Raw genomic sequence first — 19,313 nt, 5'->3', positions numbered from 1 at the left:
ATGTAAAATATCCATTAATTTTTAGAGAATTCCAATTCTATCACCTCTCAATAATTGCATTATTTCTATGTTGACAAGTACTTTCTTACATAAACAATCAAAAACAATTACTTGGTAGGGATTATCCTGAAAATATGAGCCCAAAAAAAACAGGAATCAGGGCAACAAAAGTAAATTGCCGGACAATTGAAAAATTGGATTCTGAGACTTCACAACGATGTAAAACAATACAGGAAGATTATGGTGACCAACTAAAAATCAGTCAAAACACAGTTGAAGCAGTAAAAAGGAGATACTGAATGAGTAGTAGCACTAGTCAGTGCTGCAGTGAACATGACACTAAAATAACACCACTCACAGACAGTGTGTAGAGCATTGCATAATGTCAACCTCTATGGACAGCATCCGAGAAAAAGCTTCTTACTTGCACTTTGGTACAAAACTGCAAGTTGATATTTTGCAAAAGAAAATGAAAGGAATCTTGATAAATATTGGGAGCACATTCTTTGGGCAGATGAGACCAAGACACATTTGTTGGATCAAGAGGGGAGGCAGCTTGATTGATCTGAATCTGATCAGGACTACCATAGTGAATGCATAGTCCTGACAGTGAAGCACAGACGTGGGAGTGCGACATTGTGCTACATTAGTGTGCTGTATTGGTAGGATGACATTTATAGATAGTACTAGATTTCCTGTGGATAGACCAAAATATTGGCTGACAAGATGACTCCCAGTTACAAAACAGAAAGTTCAATCTTTGTTAAAGAACCTAAGAAGAAGCCTAATGAATACTGGGGGCATGTTCTTTGGTCAGGTGAGACCAAGATAAATTAGTTTTGTTTAGATGGAGTCCAGCATGTTTGGCATAAACCTGGTCAGGGCTACCACAGTGAATCACAGAGGTAACAGAAGATGAATACTCCTGCACACTAATGATCCAAAGCACACTAACAAAATCACACAAGAAAATTTAGACCTGTGAACTATGTCTCCAGACTTGAATCCAGTACACCTTTGGGCTATTTCAAACAGAAAGCAAGACCAACACAATCCCTTTGCAAAGAGGAGCAAAAAAAACTGCCCTTAAGAACTGCTGAACATCTCTCCAGAAATTTAATATCCTCCATCATGTGGAAGACTGAATCCATTACCAAAATAAAGGTGGACATACAACATTTCAGCCTAAGTAATGAAATGTGCAGTGAAATGTGCACTGACTTTTGTTGTATTGAGTTTCTGCTGCGAGGTCTACATTAATAAGTGATACAGTTATGAATCATTTGGCATCTAGGTGAGATTGCACAGAGGTGGACTCAGCCCTGCTGTATGCTGCATGTGAAAAGACGCAAGAATGACCTGCACCTCACAATCCATAGAATCATCACTCTTTATTCTGGAACGTTTGCATGAAAATTAAAAAAAAAATAAAACCAAATCTTAATCAAGCAAGTAAACAGAAATATATGAGCATCTCAAATTCAGCAAAACAAGACTTCAGTCAAAAAGGCACAGCCTGTAAAAGCTGTAGTTGTAATGATAAGACCATATATTAATGCAGCTGCTGGAGCTCTATCCATGCCTCCTGTATACACTCTGATGTTTAATGGTTGAACTACCAGTATGCCAGGAGAATGACAATCACCAATCCTCTGATTTTTCTTCACCTGTTTCAACAAAGTCATCTTTTTTCATTTATTTCCCTGCCAAGAGAAAGCCACATATAAAAATCACTGTCACCATCAAGTGCCACTTTCAAGAAGCTAAGCCTGAAGAAATACAGTTAGGAACTATTGAGCATCATAAAGTGAGTTCTACCTTAACCGCTGCTTTGGACCTCCTGCAGAAAGACCAACAAATTAATTCTTGGAAGCAAACTTGACTTTTTATATAACCATTAGTCTTTAAGATACTATCAAATAATAAGAAACTGACTAAGCATGCGAGAACTCAACCCACACAGGTTCTCTTAGATAAGAGATTGTAATTTGCATTTTATAATAATTTGCTGACGTTTGGAAATGTTACAAATGCAGTGTGAAAGTGCAGGGAACCAGTCGCTGTGAAATAGTCAAATCATAGTCAGATCTGACTGGTTTAAATAATACAAAGAGAGTTGTTTGTGATCAGTTCAGATTTTGAAGTCAGATTCATTACTGAAGTCTCTGATCAAACTTTGGATTTAAGGAGTGACATGTCAAAGACGAATGGGGGTATTTTGATATTCTTGTACATCAGTCATGTAAACAGTGACTGATTATTTTAAGCTCCAATGAGAGGTGCTTTTTTTCAATGAATGTGCAAAACCCACTTCAACAAAATGACAAATTGACCGAATAATTACCTAATAAAATGCACTTCTGATTGGTCCTTAAGTCCCAGGTGAACAAATAAGCACTTACGCAAGAAAATAACAAAATATTTCCAAGCAAAATGATAAAAAATGTAGCCAAAAAGAATTGCAGCTGCACTTAGGAAGCATCTAAAGCACTTTTTCACAACACAGGCAAAGATAAAGCTTTTTAAATTTGTGAATTTGGCCCCTGGAGACGACAAGCTGCAGCTGAAGCAGTCACGACCTTTTGGAATCCAACGCCTCTGAGATTTGGCCAACATACAGGCACATCTACAGCTTGTGAATGTCAAACAACTGTGCAAATTACTCACTGAGACAGAAGCAAGGAGAGAGAAAAGAAGCAGCAAATGAAAAGAGAATAATAGTGATAATTAAAAAAATAACAAATCAGAAATACTGAGTCAAGTCTGACTCTCTGTTGCAAGCAGTCATAGCTGTTTGTCGAAGGCTGGCATAATGTGGCAAATCCTGTAACTATGCTACACATGCTTGATATTTAAACGTTACAGATAAGATGTAGGCTATGTATAACTTAGTCATATACTTTATATATCCCAGGTTCAAAAATATCCCTTTTCTCTCTTTCATTTTACACAAATGTCACCCTGAGATTTAATAAAACAAAATGTCCTTCAAAAGGTTTAAGGAGTCCACAACAGTCCACTAGGTCATATATTACATCTTCCATACAAGCCTGATAAATACACGCCTATTTAACTGACCTTTATGTACAAAATGCCGCACTTACACTAGAGCGTAACATCCCACATATACAGCAAGACGAACATAAGCAAACAATACATCGATCGATTGCACTGTGAAGATGACACACGGCACTTTTCTAGACAATTTCAGAGGAGGATGCAGGTAGTTTGCCTGCAGCAGCAGAGTGGATTTTTACCTTTACATATCCTATGTTTCAAGTATGACACACACTAAGTCATGCTATGTGGTTACCATGTGTGCTGCTGTTGGAGGAACGAGACATTCGAGTCTGCTGGGGCAGTACTGTCCTCTCTTGTACATTATTGCAAATGCTTTTACACTCTCAATAAAGTGTATCTCACATCTTTTAATCTGAAATCAATTTATGGCTTCCAGGGAAAACACTCTAACTTGTCCTTGACTCTCTGTACTACTGTTTGCTCCTACATTAACTGAAAAGCTGGTGTTTCTCACAATAAGTTGATGTTTAGAAGATAACACTCACCAGAAGACACTTAAGTCACAGGACGTACTAGAATTTACAGTAAATTTCACTTTAAAGCACTACTCTGAAAGAGATTATATATCAAGATATCCAGATGGAGAATCCTCTTGTGGACTCTCAGTCACCTTGTCTGGGTCATTTATTATGGAGTCAGACTTTAACATGACATCAGAGACAGGGAGGGGAAGGACAGGCTCTTCTGTCATGTCTCTGGACACAGAGGAGTAGTGAATATGCCTTATAATACAAAAGTATTTAGTTTAAATTGAAATCTGAAAAACCTGTGGTTAAACGACATAGCTAATTCCGTCACCCAAGTTAAGAATGCATAATCAGATCTGAGGAATGACAATCTACAGTATGTCTGCAAGATTTAACATGAAGCTCCACTGAAGGTGTAGGTCAGCAGATTGTTACAGAACAGCGTTTACCGTCTCGTGTTTTCTCAGCTGATCATAATCTGCCAGAAAGACACACATGCTGCACCCCAGGGTTCTGATGTCTACTCTTGATTTATATCTTACCGTCTGCCTCGCCAAAACCCACTGCCCTATCCAACTGGAGAAAGGAAATACATGGCGACCTCTAGGTGTCAGAAGCAAAGTCTATTCATTTATGTATCCCTTCACTTGTTTGCCTTTAGCTTCAGCTGGGCAACCCTAGCTTGACCCACTTTCGCCTGAATATCGACGGGCCTTTCAAAGAAGCTGACGATGGCGGGCTCGTTGAGCAGAGACGCGAGGACCTGCTCGAAGGAAAACGACCACTCCGTCTCTGAGAGGTCGGGCCCTGCATCCTGACTGTTGTGGGAGCTGGAGGTGTCGGAGCTCTCCGGGGTGGTGGAGGCTTCTTCAGTAGAAGACTCCTCCGCAGCAGTGGTGCTGGCAGGCTTTGCCGACTCAGGCGGGCTGCTTGCCTCCTGCAGCCTCCGTCCCACCTCCTCCATCCTCAGGAGGAGGCTGGTCACGTGGGCCACGGCTCGGTACAGCAACTCCTCCTCGGGATCCCCGTGAAAAATGTTGTAGAGGGTCTTGGAGAACTGGATGAACTGAGTCTGAGACAGAAGAAAAAGCTTGCCTAGTACTTATCAGATAACTTAATACATCGCATTGGTCATTTTACTGTGAAAATGCAAAATTAGATGGTCTCTTCAGTGAATAAATAAAACATGGATTTAATCACCTGATTAATTCTGGGTAGATCCTTGATGGTTTCCTCTTTTTTAAGTATTTCATTTTGCCATTGTTTTAGGTAGGCCTGCAGGTCAACCTTTCCTCTACCTGTCAGTTTCATAGATTAAATGAACACTGTCAGAAAACTAACATATTTACAGTATTTTTGTCATAGCCATGAATTGTGTGCAGCAAATGTGGGTGTAATATTACCTCTTTCAGGGCTTTTCTTTATCACGCCATCTTCTGGAAGATCAAATGCTGAAACATAGAGGCGACATGTGAACAAACTCCAAAGAGGCATGCTTCCAGGCAAATATCAAGACAGAATTATTGTAGAATTAAGGTAGAAAAGGGGAATATCTGAGCTTTAAGGGAAGAGAAGGAGTAAAGAGGCTAACCAGTGAGCCTACTGAAGGGAGAAGAGTCTTCAGTCACTGGAATAAACTGCTGGATTCTTTGTTCCTTTAAGTGCAAAGGACTACCTGTGAAAGCTAAAAGATACTGACTGTGAGTGCACTGAAAGGACACAGGAAACAAGAGGTGAAAGAGGATCCAGATGAGCAACGGAGATGAAATATTGTTCAGGAATTTGATTAAAAGAAACCATAGATATCCATATAGTGAGGATGCACAATATTGGATTTTTGCCAATATTCAATATGCTGAGATTTTCTATCTCGTTCTGGCCGATTGCCAACACTGATTTATGCACATTTTTGTTTCAACCTGATTGCAGAGAACATAAGGGCCCTTCTGTTGTGGAATTAACATATAATTATGACTTGTCTTATCAGGACAGGACCTTTACAGGTGCAGACATTAAAAAAAACATTTTAAAAAAAGCTTTTTGGGGCTTTTTCTGGGTACAGGAAGACACAATTAAAACATGACAAATTGATTGCTATTTACAATTTTGAGTGAATGAATCCATAAACGTTTAGGGTGACAGGCATCGTCTGCCAATCAGTGTTCATTTTGGATCGATGCCTGTAGTCCATTTTAAAGCTTTTATTGCCTGAAACAGATGAAGCTAATGATATCATTGTGCATCCCTACCATATAATCCGTGCACTGAGTTATGACTTTATTAAGTACAGTCTGATGCACTCAAATCTAACACTCCAGCAAAAGATTGCATTTTGGTCAAACTCACGAAGTTTTTATTAACATTGCATCAGAGAAAAGCTGCAGTGATGGCAAAGTGCTTATTTTTAAATGTGTTTCTTATAACTGACACACATGAGCTAAGTACACTCATAACTCATTGTAATGTACGATAATAGTACATGAATATCAACAATGATATGTGTACACTAAGTATTCTTTTTAAAAAATGAGGTATTCACTTGTAAAATGCTTTCTACCTGTATCATCATAATTTCTCAACCTTTTTTTTTTGATGTGTTATACATCTGTGCTCCAACTCCACTAACGAGCACATGTGGGTGCATGCATGCGTGTCACTTCACATGCCTGGATTACCCCAGCAAGCCAGAAGTATCATATTATTTGCCTCATAGCTCCGTACTACATTATATGTGCTGCCTGAAGGCTGACACTGAGCATTCCACACAGTAACCTTCTCCTGCATAAGCACCATGTGTATCAAATGCTCGTCTTTGTACATACAGTAACCAATGACAGACTGTGAAAACATACAGCGCAATGTGCTAGTTTATTTGCCATCATTCATGCTCCTTGAGGGTACGTAGAACAATGTAGAACTCTAAGTAAAAGCTATAGTAGACATGCGGTCATCCCTACAACCAATCACAATACAGGTGATGTAACTGAGTAGATTCTGCTCTCTGACTGAAGCGCATAAGTGAATACAGCTGCTGAACTACATGGCTGGACTGAAAAACTTGCAGACTCTCAGCACTAAATAGCACACGATTTCATTTCACTGATCAATAGAGTGTTTGGCCGAGTTCCAGCGCCTTTTATTTATAAAGATGGAGCAAATGACACAACATTGCTTGGTGCCTGTGAGGTGAATTGGAAGCAAGCCTCTAACATCTTTTTTGGACTGTGGCACCAGGATGTGACCTGTCCTTGGTGCTGAAGCACTGAGCACTCTCCCCGAGACGTAAAATAAGCTTTGGTGCTTGATGTTATTTGGCCTGGCACATCACAAACGGTGACTCAGTGCTCGTCTGCTGCTAAGCTGTCAGTTGTAATTTGAGCAGTTCTTCCTTGGCACATATCCTTGTTTAGAAGGAACTAGCCCACTGCAAAATGCCCTTACAGCTCCTTACACCCATCGTTGCCATGGCAAGTTCTTTCACCCGGCATAGACTATTCTTACCCCTGCCTTCAAGCAGGCAGCGCCACATCATCCAGATAAGAGCCGCACATTCAAGGGCAGTTTCTTCCCCCAGGCAATGTGCTCGTTCGACAAACGCTGAGTTATGGACTAGATTATTGAAATGACAACTTATATATTTTCAAACCGCAGACTGACATAACTCTATCTGATCTTATGTATTGCTTTGGGCTGCTTCTGTATGTCTGCTGCTGTAACGTCACTGCTGTACTGTGACTGCGTCAGGCAGAATTTGGAAACTGTAAAGAATCCAGTGAGAAAACATTTGCTGCACTTGAACTTTGAACCCTGCAGAAGTTTGTCATCAGTGTAGATTTGTTGAGAACGAAATAGCTGAGTGTAGTGGTAAAATCCCAATAATCAATGATCAATAATAAATAAACTATAATCAGTAATCAATAATCACATTAATAGTAGTGGATAGCCTTTAAGCACTAAGCACATGAACACCTGTGTACATAGACGTCCAGGTCACTGTGACCTGTGCCAGCTTGGCATGTGTTGTTTTGCTTACCTAAGTGCTTAGCAGGTGCTGTAGTCATTATGGTGCCTAGCACTGCCTCCATCGGTATGCACAAGTTTCTGTTTTTCTCATTAAAATGATATGATGCAAGACTGTGACTGAGAGGTGCCCTGCTAAAAGTCTGATGTACCCTGATGATGTGCTCCTAGGTCAATGTGACCTGGGTCAGTGTGGCCCAATGTACCCTGGGAAAAGATGATGTACTGTAAAAAGATGAATAAAGTGGTTTGATGAGGATGGGAGTGGAGCCAGAAGGAGGGGGGCTACCTCCACCTGGTGAAACTGCCCATCCCTCATTATTTTTTGGAAAGTACCGAGAAGCCCAGACACCATTAGAATTGAAACTAGTGATATAATGGTGTCAAATGTAGGAGGCCGGTCATAAAAGAAGGATGGGCCTGGGGCGTGGAAAACCACCAGGACCAAACAGTATAAAAGCCAGTGCATCAGGTGGGGTCTTCAGACATACCCCGGGGTATCTCTCAGTGTGTTTGACCTGTGCTTTAAGGAATAAACACATTATCTTGGAATCTGAAGACTGACTCCGAGACTCTTCACTGCCTTTATTGGTGAGACTTAGGCAGCTATTATTTTTTGAATCTGCAAACTCTTTAGATAATCAGCTAGAACTGAAGAAGCCCCAAGCTGTGAAGACATTTTTCCACAACAAGAGGTTGAAGACACTATTGTGCAGTTTACAAGCGACAGATGCCACTGAGACAGCGTAACGGGTTGGCAGTTAAAACGACAATGTATGTGATCCTGAAAAACTTTACTGTTTTTCAGATATTTTACTTTAAGGCTAAGCTTAGATCAGCTGCTTCTGTTTGTACTGGGTATTCATCACTAACCTGGAGGCAGGTGCAGCTTGAAGAGAAATTTCAGCTTATTTGTGAATGATCCACTGTATAAAGTATCTGTGTGAGAAGCAGAATGAAGTTATAACAGTTGAGATACTGAGGTTAAAAGCTGCATTAGGGGACAGCAGAGAACACAGGAACGTACCAAGGGCACAGCAGAATTCTTTGAAGTTTACGAGTCCGTCCTGGTTCTCGTCTATCAGGCGGAAGACCCAGAGGGAGAGGGTGCTCTTGGTGGTGCAAAAAGCCCAGGGCTCCAGCAGGGAGAAGAGCACGCTGAACTGTTGGAATCCCAACTGGTACTGCTCCAAATAGGCCAGACTGGGGTCATGATGGAGCAGAGCTGGACTCTTCATTGTCCAGTAGCAGCTGAGGAAATGCTGCCTCTGTAAAACGGACAACAATCTGTTGATTTTGCATTTCAATTGACATTTGCGATGATGATGCTACGTCGTGTTTTGGACTCACTTTGAACAAATTGTAAAGCTCATCCAGCTGTGACGCATTAAATCTGACATCTTGGGAAACCACCCGGATCTGAAAACAGATCAGAACAGAGCAGAAGGAACATCAATCCATAATGCCATAGAAACAATAAAATTATGCTAATCACTATGAGCTCACTTACAACATTTTGCTTTGTTGTATCCTCCAGTGTCTGGATCACATACAGTTTGTTTCTTTTGCGAGAACTCCCGACCTCTTCTGAACGGATGTTTCCATATTTCTGTAAACGAACATACTTTATTTAAATCAACAACCACACTGATATCACTGAATAAAACTAAAAAGGACAAATCTTGTAATACCTCGTAGGCCTCTCGGATCAGTTCGCTGATATCAACATTGATATGAGAGGCTTTATCATTGTTGCCCACCGAGGCTTGCTGCACTGTTGGAGGCAAAGGGCTGTCCTTGTTTGTCACACTATCAAAGAACCTAAAACACCATCATGAAAACACAGACAGTAATTTACAGAGCGATCGTGTTTAAAATGTGTCAGTCCTACTTTGAATGCATTCACACAGACTTGTTGAGGATGGTGACGGCCTCAGCATCGTCATGGCAGCTGATCAGAGCGTCCATGTTGTAGTCCAGCACAGCCAGGCCAAGCTGCAGGATGGCTTTGATGCCATCATAGAAAAAACAGTCCACCACGTTCACAGCACTTTCTATGGGCAGAACACTGATGAAAAGAGTGAGAAACCAGGACAAGGACACGGACGAGAAGAAACTCAGGTCTGTCATGTGCTCTACCAGCTGGGGGAGGTTTTCTCTGATCAGATCCTCAAACACAGCCTGGTCAACCAAAGCACCTGAAAAAAAAGAGTGCAACTTATTTCCTGAAATCATTAAAATTTTATGTCTGCAGAGAAAACAATATTACAATCCAACGCCTCCAGCCTCACCAATAATTCGGCGGTTAAAGTAATCCGGCAGCATCCTCTCACAGACAGCAACTAACAGCCAGAAAGCCTCCTCTTCTTTCGCATACAGCAGGAGAACTGAGGTGAGAATGTTCATGGCCTGAACAGCAGAAAAGTGCTTTTAGGGCCCTTTATAGAAATAATAACAAATTTGCCAATCTCACTTTAACAAAATGAGAGATTACAGTAAAAGACACCACAGTTTAAAACCATCATAACCATCACCCGACCTGAGAAACAGCAAAAACAAAAGATAATTGGTCATAAATGACCAAAAGAAATTAAGAAATGCAGTATGATTATGAGTACTATTGAGCTTTCTGATATTATGTACATGTTTTTATATTTCTAACATTTTTCAATGACAAATTTCGGGCTGCACAAAATAACTGGCAGCATTTTACTTTGGTTCTCTTGATCCAAAGCAAGGCAGAAGCTGCACATTTTAGTCCTGCTTCACTCAGTGTTCACACTGATATTTTTAACCCTATGAGCCCCAGGCTGTTTACAGGGTAATATCACTACCTTTGTTATTAAGCACTTATCTTGGTTATGGTAAGGACTAGCTATACATGCTGTATCTTCGTTTTTCTTAAAATGCCAGGCTATCCAGATCTTCCCTTAACATATGAAAATACTGCCAGAGTTTGTTATATTAGGCTTGATATTGAGAGAAAATGTTTTGTATTATAAAAATGTTGTGATTTCATGTGTTTTGTTTTGAGGGTGGATTCCATCTCACCATCGCCAACTGCTTGTTCATAGAGAATCCAAAGGCAGCTTTAATTGTTGGGTTCTCTGTTGTTTGTTTAAAATATGTGACGTGCTATGAGATGACATACGTTGTGAACTGGTGCTATATGAATAAAACTGAGGTGAACTGAATTGGATCTCACAATAAAACGTTGGCAGTTGTGTTTATTTTGTATACAGAGTGGGATGTAATGGTCAGCCCTATGTTGGAGACACTGAAGGAATCTGCTGTAATTTTAAACTGGATTATTCTGTAGCAAACGGAGAAACAATTAGCATAATTGGACAGGGTAAGTTCTGCTGTTCATTTTGATATGTGGTAAGAATACATAATGAAATTAAAGCGACAGGGATTTTTTTTTCAAGCAAGAGGAATGTGAAAATGGGTGAAGAAAACAGTAAAGACATTATTTCACAGAAGTTTGATCTGACATCTTAACACTATTACTTTAGTATGAACAAATATGCACAATTACAAACCTTTGGTTCCGCTCTTTCATCTGATGCAATATTAGCATATTTCTACATAGATAGTTTAATATTAATGCAATGTCTGTATTGCATAGACACTAACATACATAAATTGCATCTATTTCTATATAGAGATTAAGATATCTATGCAATAATGAGTTCCTGAGTACTTGAAACAAAAGCAATGGGTATGAAGATGGAGTCGCATCTGTATGCAGGGTGCAGGTAAATTTGATTAAATTTGTAAATATCAGATTTTATTTTTCCCACCGACACTGTCACACACAGAATTTCAAGTTGTGCCGTTTCATTTGATATGTGCTACACCTCGCTGGGATAAACCAGAAGAAATTCAAGAAGGGATATGAATTTAGGCGCAAAGTGGGTCAGGCTCTAAGGGTTAATATCAAACAAAGACACTGAATAAAAGACACGGGGGTAAGATCACAACCTGACTGGACAGCTTTCATGACATACATTTCTTCTAAAAAAAAAAATTAGTGCTGGGATAAATATACTCGTTGGATATGTATACGTTGGCATTTAATCCTGCTGGGAACACACAGAGTTTATAAAAGGACTCAAAAGACCACCAGAACAAGCACTTTGTACTTTCCACACAAGCCAAACCAATCGTTCAAACGCCTGTCCTGAACTGTACAACATAGCTCCTACGATAGGAATAACCAGGTATGCTTTAGTATTCTCTCTTGTTCTTGGTTCGTTTAGATGTTCATATTCAAATCGTACCGCATCAGAACTCATTTGGAAGCAAACAAAGAGGCAGAGGGTCTGCTTGTTCTGTGGGCACCAAAGCTTGGACGGCAGTGTTCACACTTGTTGCAAATGAGCTACACTAACAGAGCAAAGCTTGCATTAACTGAACCAAACCAAATGTGTATGCAAATTTACTACACCCTTACAGGTGCCTGTCGGCCATTTAACAACAAGCGGAAAGAAATGTAAATACCTGGCAGTATCCAATTTTAGGGTTCCTGTAGGCGTAGGCAGTGAGGACTCTGCGTAGAGCTGAGATTCCCGTGTCACTCTGAAAGGCTGGGTGCTCCGGCAGAGAGCGGTGCAGGTCTCTTTCGATTTCATCTGTAGCCAGAGTGCTTGTGCCCAGAGACTGCTCAACCAGCTCAGTGTAATAGCCGGGGTGAGTGGCCATGTCATTTACAGCTCCTTCAGAGTCAAAGCAGTCAGTCCAAAAACAGATATCATCATGATCCCACCCCACCCAACATTCATTTAATTACTTACACAGAGAGAGCCCTTGAATAGATGACACTTTGAATCATGCAATGCCTCATTAACAAATCACTTCCTATCAATGACTGCTTATGACAAGGAAGAGTAACATTCATTGTGTAAATACCTGAAAAGAGCATCCACAGTTCTCCCCTCAAGGCCTCGGGAACACCGCGAACAATCAAGTCTCTTGTCTTCCTGGTGAAGAACATACTTGTACCACGTCCATATTCAGAAAAATGGATGTTCCACGACTGCTCCTTCATCTTCTCCTTAAGCTGTTGAACACACAGATACACAAACACCAAAGTGTTATTTAACACTTAACAGTGTCAAATCCGGTTGTATTTCTAAACAGATGCATGATTCAGTTTCATTTATGTCAATACATTGAGCTCATTCACCCACACACCTGCAGACTGGAGCGGACAGGAATGTTCTCATACATTACAGTTACATGTTGGTTTTCTAACAAAATGTTGGTGATTTGAACAGAAGTTTGACATTTACCATTTTGGGATCAAGGTTTTCCACATCCTGGGGGTGGAATACAGTCATGAGAGCCTCAGTGCTCACGGCCTTGCTGCTGTCTTTCTGTCCCACCATTAGAGTTACGTCCTCTGGATTGTCCTCGAAGTGGTTTATGAGTGACTGACATTCACCTCGGATAGCCTGACAAACACATATATCATTTTCATTCCCAGAAACCACTGTAAACCACAGGCTGAACAGCAAAGAGGAGTAAAGAGTAAAACGGCATTTTGAGCGTGATACCTCTGATGAAGCAGAGTGCTGTGGGCTGGCACTAATCCCACACCTGCTACGGATTGTGTTTGCAAGCCTCTGGTAGTCCCGCACCTCAGAGAATCGCAACGCCCTCTTGCCACGCACACAAACTGTTAAAGCTCGGCTGCTGGAATCTGGCTTCTCAACATTAACAACCTGGAAGAGATCAGCGACGGTAGATGAGTCACTGTTGTAGTTTTTCTGCTACGCATCAGCATTTAAATGTTTATTTTACACTCTGCGTTTCAATATTTTTTGTCAGTCGATTAATACCGTTGTTGACTGACTTTACCTCTCGCATTGGAATGATGATATGACATTGGCTTCCATCCTGGCTAGCAAAACATAGGTAGTTCTCAGACAGGCAGATCTTGCCAAGTGTGTTAAAATGGCTGAAGGGCACCCAGAGGAAGCTCTCATGCACCTCTAACAGGTTTTCTTCTTTGGGAAGCCTGAAAAATGTCCGGAATTGCTCACTCTTTGCATGAGCTTCTAGGCCTCTGTGGGAGAAAGTAAAGCAGAAAGTACAGCCTTGAGCAGAACATCACATTTAAGGTTTTTTTCACCCTCTAACTTCACAGTCTTGCAATAGCCTCTGCATAACAATATTAAAACTGTCCTGTTTATTATTATAGCTGTTTATATATTATTATAACCATAAATTACAGCTTTCAACATTACCTTCTAAATCAAAAAGCATGACTATAGCAGAATAACATTAAATAAAAAGTTGAGTTTGTATTCACAGTGGTAAAACTTAACTAATAAGTTGTTTATAAAATACTGGTATTGTTACATGTGACCGACCTGCCACTGCAGGAAAGTTAAAACAAACACAAATGCTATGTGACTCAAGTCAGACTTTATGTTTACTCTGGTTGCTCAAGTTGGCAGCCGGCACTAACAGGATCACGTAAAGCTGTGCTGTGCAGCAGACCGACAGTACCTCTTGGTAATTTGTAGGGGGTCGGAGAGTGCTGGCACTCTCTGGAAGGCCTCTTTATCAAAAAGACGCTTGATGGAGTAGTCAGCCAGCTGTTCCATGATAACAAACGTTTCATTAAGGTGCAGCAGCATGGAAAAGTAATGATCCTCTCCATGAGCCAAAACGTGGATGCTCTCAGTCAGAATAACATTGGAAGTTTTCTCCAGCCTCCACATCTCATCCCAGGAAATGACCAGTTTCACTGCACAATACGTGAAATAAAAACAGCGATCAGGTGTGAGTATAACGAAATGCTGATTCAAACTAAACAAAAAGAAAATGTTCAGAGCATAATTGTGAAAATGTCACTCTGTGTCAGTGCTAGCAATCATCCGCACACCCTTTCAGGCCGCCACTATGAGGTCAGCTATAATAGCTTTTTCATAATTTTGGAGGCACAAAGAGCTGTTCAGTACAAAGAGCTATTTTCTATTGAAAAAGGAAACTTCAAAGAATGTTCTTTTCAAAGCATAAAATCCCATTATGATGACCATTAGGAGCTGCCACATTCTTTGTTACCACCAATCAAAGTTATCAAGACAAGTGTTAATGAATGGCACAGAAGCAGCTTACCCTCAGCTCCAAGAAGGTAGGAATAGAAGCACAGGAAGTTAGTGCTGAGGTAGAGCCAGCCCTGGCAGGGAACTTTGCCTTTCCAGTAGCTGCATGAGTAATATGTGACCAACTTTTCTTCTGGTGGCAGCTCAAACCACTTCTCAAACCTCAAAAGCGCTTCTCTGAACTTCTCAGGATCGTCCTCCAGCACCAGGGATGTCTTCCCTTCCTCAGCAATAAGACCCTAAAACATGACACATAAAGGCTTAATGTATTGAGGGAGGGAACAGCACTGTGTTTATTATTGAATTAAGAGGTCATTATCATATACAGCATTCTGTAGCATTACAGCCCTGCTAGGAGATTACATAGGGTGTTCTTAGTCTGTACTAGAAAGAAAAGAGACATATCCAGAAATTCTTACTCTTATCTTGCCCTGTACAAAGCTGGTGATGTCTTCGCTGGAGTCAAAAACAGAGAGCGTCCTCATAATGTTCTGCTGCAGCCAATCCCAGTGCTGAAAGATCTCCTCTTTGGTAACACCTGACCCAAAATCAAGGACAAAAGAATCATCAAGTTAGGACATATTTTTATGTCTGAAGGGAAAAAATATTGTTTCATAGTTGAAAAAGTCTGAGAGAACAAAAAAACCCAACATTATTTATTAAGATTAAGATTTCACAATTGGAATATGGGAATATTAGCTTCATTTGTTTTTTGCTGGACCTCAGTACATCAACAGTGAATGTCTTTATGGAGTTTCAGAATGTGACTTAACATGCAATTAATCAAATAAATGTTGGCATTAAATAACATTACATAGTACTATGGAAATATCTGAATGAGATGAAGATGCAGGGACGTACCGCATGCTATAGACCAGTACACTTGTGAGTCTGGTGTGTGGTGGAGAATACGGTAGGGAGCAACTTTGGATGTGGAGTCCAGCACAGTATCCAGAGTTCCCACGAGGAGGCCTGCAACATACAACACATGTTTCAGTATTTTCACCAACAGTATCACACGTGACCTTCAGCCATGAAACACCTCTGAAAACTAGAAAGACAAACATTGGATATAAAGGTTGTCCATAAAGTCTCTTTACAATTTTAAGAATTTATTACAAAGGCAGTTGATAAGATATCTTAACCAGATTTGTTTTATTGTAATCAGTGTTTATTAAAGTTTGTAATCACATTGAAATTGTGTGTTTCAGGTATCCTGTTGGTAAAAGAGGTACTGTTAAATGAAACCCTAAAAAATGGCTACTCCTCAGACCGGTGGATTGGAAGAGTTGGGCCAATCCCTTGGCCACCACGTTCACCAGATATCACTCCCTTGGACTTCTTTCTATGGGGTTATGTTAAAGATATCGTGTATCGAACAAAGAGATGGGACATTACTGACTTGAAGCAAAAGATTTCTGATGCCATTGCCACCATTGATGAGGCTATGCTACAGCAAACACGGCAAGAAACCGAGTACTGTCTTGATGTGCTTTGTGCAACTAATGGTGCCCATATAGAGGTGTATTACATTAAATGAGGTAGAAAAAACTTTAACAACCACTGATTACAATAAAACAAATCTGGTTAAGATATCTTAACTGCCTTTGTAATAAATTCTTAAAATTGTAAAGAGACTTTATTGACACCCTGTATATGTGACAGAAGTCCAAAGGCGTAAATTTATTATCACCTAAACTACACTTATACTTGCATGTGTAGATGAACATTTGAGCTCCGTGATTAAAAAAATCATTATGTATCGGAGAAGTTGACTGACTTGCGGGTGTTAGTCTGTGGAGGACCTCTTAGCTATTCTTTTTTTCATAGTGGGATAACAGCCTGTGTGTCTGAACTCATACTGACAGTGGGAATGACTGATCCCCCAGGTCCATGTCAGAACTAAAATTAGCAAAATCTGTTACCTTTACAAATTCCCTCTGACGTGCCCTCCATGAATAATTAACAAGGTCGCAGTGAAACCACCCTCTCGTGCACTGCATCAGCATTATACCGGCCTCCCTGCTGAACGAATTTCAGCTCTGTGAGCGGCCGAGTAGTAAAGCACTGAGCGGATCAAACGTGGTTCACATAATTTATGTTCTCGTCAGGGTAGAACAACATTACAGAGCAGAGCACAGACAAACAAATAAAAGACACTTCAGACATAAAAAAGCTCTTGTGCTGGAAAGGTCTTCAAGTGCAGCATCACATAGTATTTAACCACCACTATCATTAAACCAGCCAGATAAGGCATCAGTACTCTTGTCTTCATCCGGAACACCATTTATTATCATTAACTATCTATTAATTACCTTACAGCTGCCACACTCCGGCATGTGGTGAGGAGCTATAATCTACAATCACCGGCTGTATTACAAGCGCTACTTTTACTGTCAGGTGACAACAGTTCTCAAAGATCCAAGCTAGTAAAGAATGTCACACAATTACAAGACAGGTTGTGTCTAAATTAGAAACTCACTGGGGGTTCAGCTGCAATTGAGGACCCGAGGCTGCACTTGAACTTGTATAGCTTAAAAGGTGAATGAAAGAAGAGTAATGTGTTTAACTAGTTGCATTTCATCCACAACCACACCACAAAATTCATTTTAGTTCCACTGTTATCCCCCAGAGATTATCTGGCTACCAATGGCATAAAGAAAACCTACTAAATTAAGATCTAAAACCAGACAGAACAAAAGGAAAGCTGTTACGCCACCTGCACAAAACATCTGTGTAGTAAATGATTAACTGATAAATCAATAAGCTGATGACCAGGATATTCTTTTAAGAAATTTACCCCAGAAAAAATGCCAAAAAAATACTTTTCCAGCTTGTATAAAAGCTCGAAAAGTTATTTATAATCATGGGATTATGCATTTTAAACAACTAATAAACAGAAAATCAATAATTTAGTCAAGAAACAGAAACAGTTGTTTTCTCTCTCTGGTAAAAATATGACATGTCAAGTTAGCAAAGCCGGAATATAACCTGATTCACAGTGTGACAACTCAAGTAAGCATCACCGTCACCAAAAAGCCGCTGATGCATTTATTATCCAGGGAGCAGACCCTGATTTTGCAGTGAGATGACAAATTCAAGGAGTTTTATTTTGAGCATGCAGGAGAAAGTGGTGCACATGTTCACAAACTTACTGAAGTGAACATGTTAATGCATACAGAAGATGAGATTTCCTTTTTGAGGATGGATTTGTATGATGACTGTGGTAATGCAACATAAAATACATGACTCAGAGCTTGCTTTTGTTAGCTAGTAGAGTGTAGATATGACACATCGGTGGGTTTAAGTTTGTGTACAGCCTGTAAATTAATCCCGGAAAGTGTGAAATTAAATTTAATGTGCATTTTTCTCCCCATGTAGCCTCCTTCTTATCAACTGTGCTGCAACAAAACAACTAATAAGTCAATATATTGACAGACACTCCTTCACTGGTTCAGACTGCCTGTAAACCAGCTGTTCAGCCCCAAACTGTCTGCTGTAATTGTGACACTTGGTTCGTACCTGTTGCAACGAGGCTATTTTTCCGGAGACCAGTGGGCTGAACAGCAGCACCGCCCTGAACACGGCAGGCAGCACGCTAGCTAAGCTAATTCATGTCGCGTTAACCCGTTCATAACTTGTGTGTTTCACTGTGTTATTAAGGAGCGGCAGCAGCTGGCCCGAACCTGCCAGGAGGAACATAACAACCCCGCTAGCGTTACCTGTCAGCCCGCCGCCGCCTTCTCCGTAGCCCCGTCTCCTTTGCAGTACGAAGTACTCATTATCCTTCTCGGTGACCCACAATTTGAAGGCGTTCTTCAGCAGAATCTCTTCAGGTTTGAGCCACATGTTTCAAATGTCGCCGAGTTCCCTGTGAAACCCGCCTGACATGTCACGGTTATCGCTAACGGACTCCGACAGCAGACCCGTGGACGTTTGTTTGTGTCCGAATCCCTCCCTTCCCACGTCGACAAGAAATGCTGCCAAAGCTGCAAGGCATTGTGGGATTGTAGTTTTTAAACGAGAGGCGGTCCTACAGGCGCTTCATTCGTAAAAAACAAACAAACTACTGAATAATTAATTATTTTTAATTGATAAAAAAAAATCCCAAACTATATTATAATTATTATTATCATTTAACATATTTTTAACAGATAGAATTGCCAATACTTATGTGATTATCTTCATATATTTTACAGAGCATTCTTTCATTTTACACATCTGTATGGTCTCTTATAGCACATTCTGCACACACTACAACAATGTGATCCCATTTTTACAATCTCTTCCTAAAACACCAGAATAAAAAGGAATTTAATTTTAAAAAACGTGTGTGTGTATATATATATATATATATATATATATATATATATATATATATATATATATATATATATATATATATATATATATATGATAAAGTACACAATGTTGCTTGAAAAAATGGTGGACTCTATTTGTGCATAAATATAAGGTGAGTTATAAGGTTCAAAAACTTTCAGCCATCACTGTAAATTACAAAAATACAAAAAACTGATTTTTTTAAAGTAAAAATATGTCCTTCCATTTCCTAACACACACACAGATAACAGCGGCTAAACTGATACAACTCCTACACGTTGCATGAGGA

General features: G+C 40.1%; 1 protein-coding gene across 2 annotated transcripts; it reads right to left on the bottom strand.

Moving 5' to 3' along the window:
- Window positions 1-1,372: 1,372 nt before the first annotated feature.
- tbc1d8b (TBC1 domain family member 8B) lies at window positions 1,373-18,652 on the bottom strand. Of its 2 annotated transcripts, XM_023297288.3 has the most exons (21): window positions 18,406-18,652; window positions 15,545-15,655; window positions 15,103-15,221; window positions 14,697-14,922; window positions 14,085-14,325; window positions 13,431-13,638; window positions 13,127-13,294; window positions 12,863-13,024; window positions 12,480-12,630; window positions 12,072-12,286; window positions 9,860-9,977; window positions 9,481-9,766; window positions 9,260-9,389; window positions 9,079-9,177; window positions 8,919-8,987; window positions 8,596-8,836; window positions 8,442-8,507; window positions 5,140-5,232; window positions 4,952-4,999; window positions 4,749-4,846; window positions 1,373-4,620 (listed from the first exon to the last, which is right to left on the bottom strand). In XM_023297288.3, the coding sequence occupies exons 1-21, from the start codon at window positions 18,530-18,532 to the stop codon at window positions 4,192-4,194; spliced, it is 3,405 nt and encodes a 1,134-aa protein (XP_023153056.1). In that variant the 5' UTR covers window positions 18,533-18,652; the 3' UTR covers window positions 1,373-4,191. The 2 variants fall into 2 exon arrangements, with proteins under 2 accessions (XP_023153056.1, XP_023153057.1); XM_023297289.3 differs by lacking the exon at window positions 5,140-5,232.
- Between the last annotated feature and the right edge of the window lie 661 nt (window positions 18,653-19,313).

Source organism: Amphiprion ocellaris, chromosome 14 (genome assembly GCF_022539595.1).
Source record: "Amphiprion ocellaris isolate individual 3 ecotype Okinawa chromosome 14, ASM2253959v1, whole genome shotgun sequence".
Lineage (NCBI taxonomy): Eukaryota > Metazoa > Chordata > Actinopteri > Pomacentridae > Amphiprion > Amphiprion ocellaris.
Note: the sequence above shows the minus strand (reverse complement) of the source record. Positions and strands in the feature narration are given on the sequence as shown.

Coding starts and splice junctions, on each gene's coding strand:
- tbc1d8b (XM_023297288.3), bottom strand. CDS start 18,532: ATGTGGCTCAAACCTGAAGAGATTCTGCTGAAGAACGCCTTCAAATTG. Junction 12,287..12,479: donor ACTGTGGATGCTCTTTTCAG/GTATTTACACAA, acceptor TTGACTCTGAAG/GAGCTGTAAATGACATGGCC. Junction 8,837..8,918: donor AGCTTTACAATTTGTTCAAA/GTGAGTCCAAAA, acceptor TCCGTTTTACAG/AGGCAGCATTTCCTCAGCTG.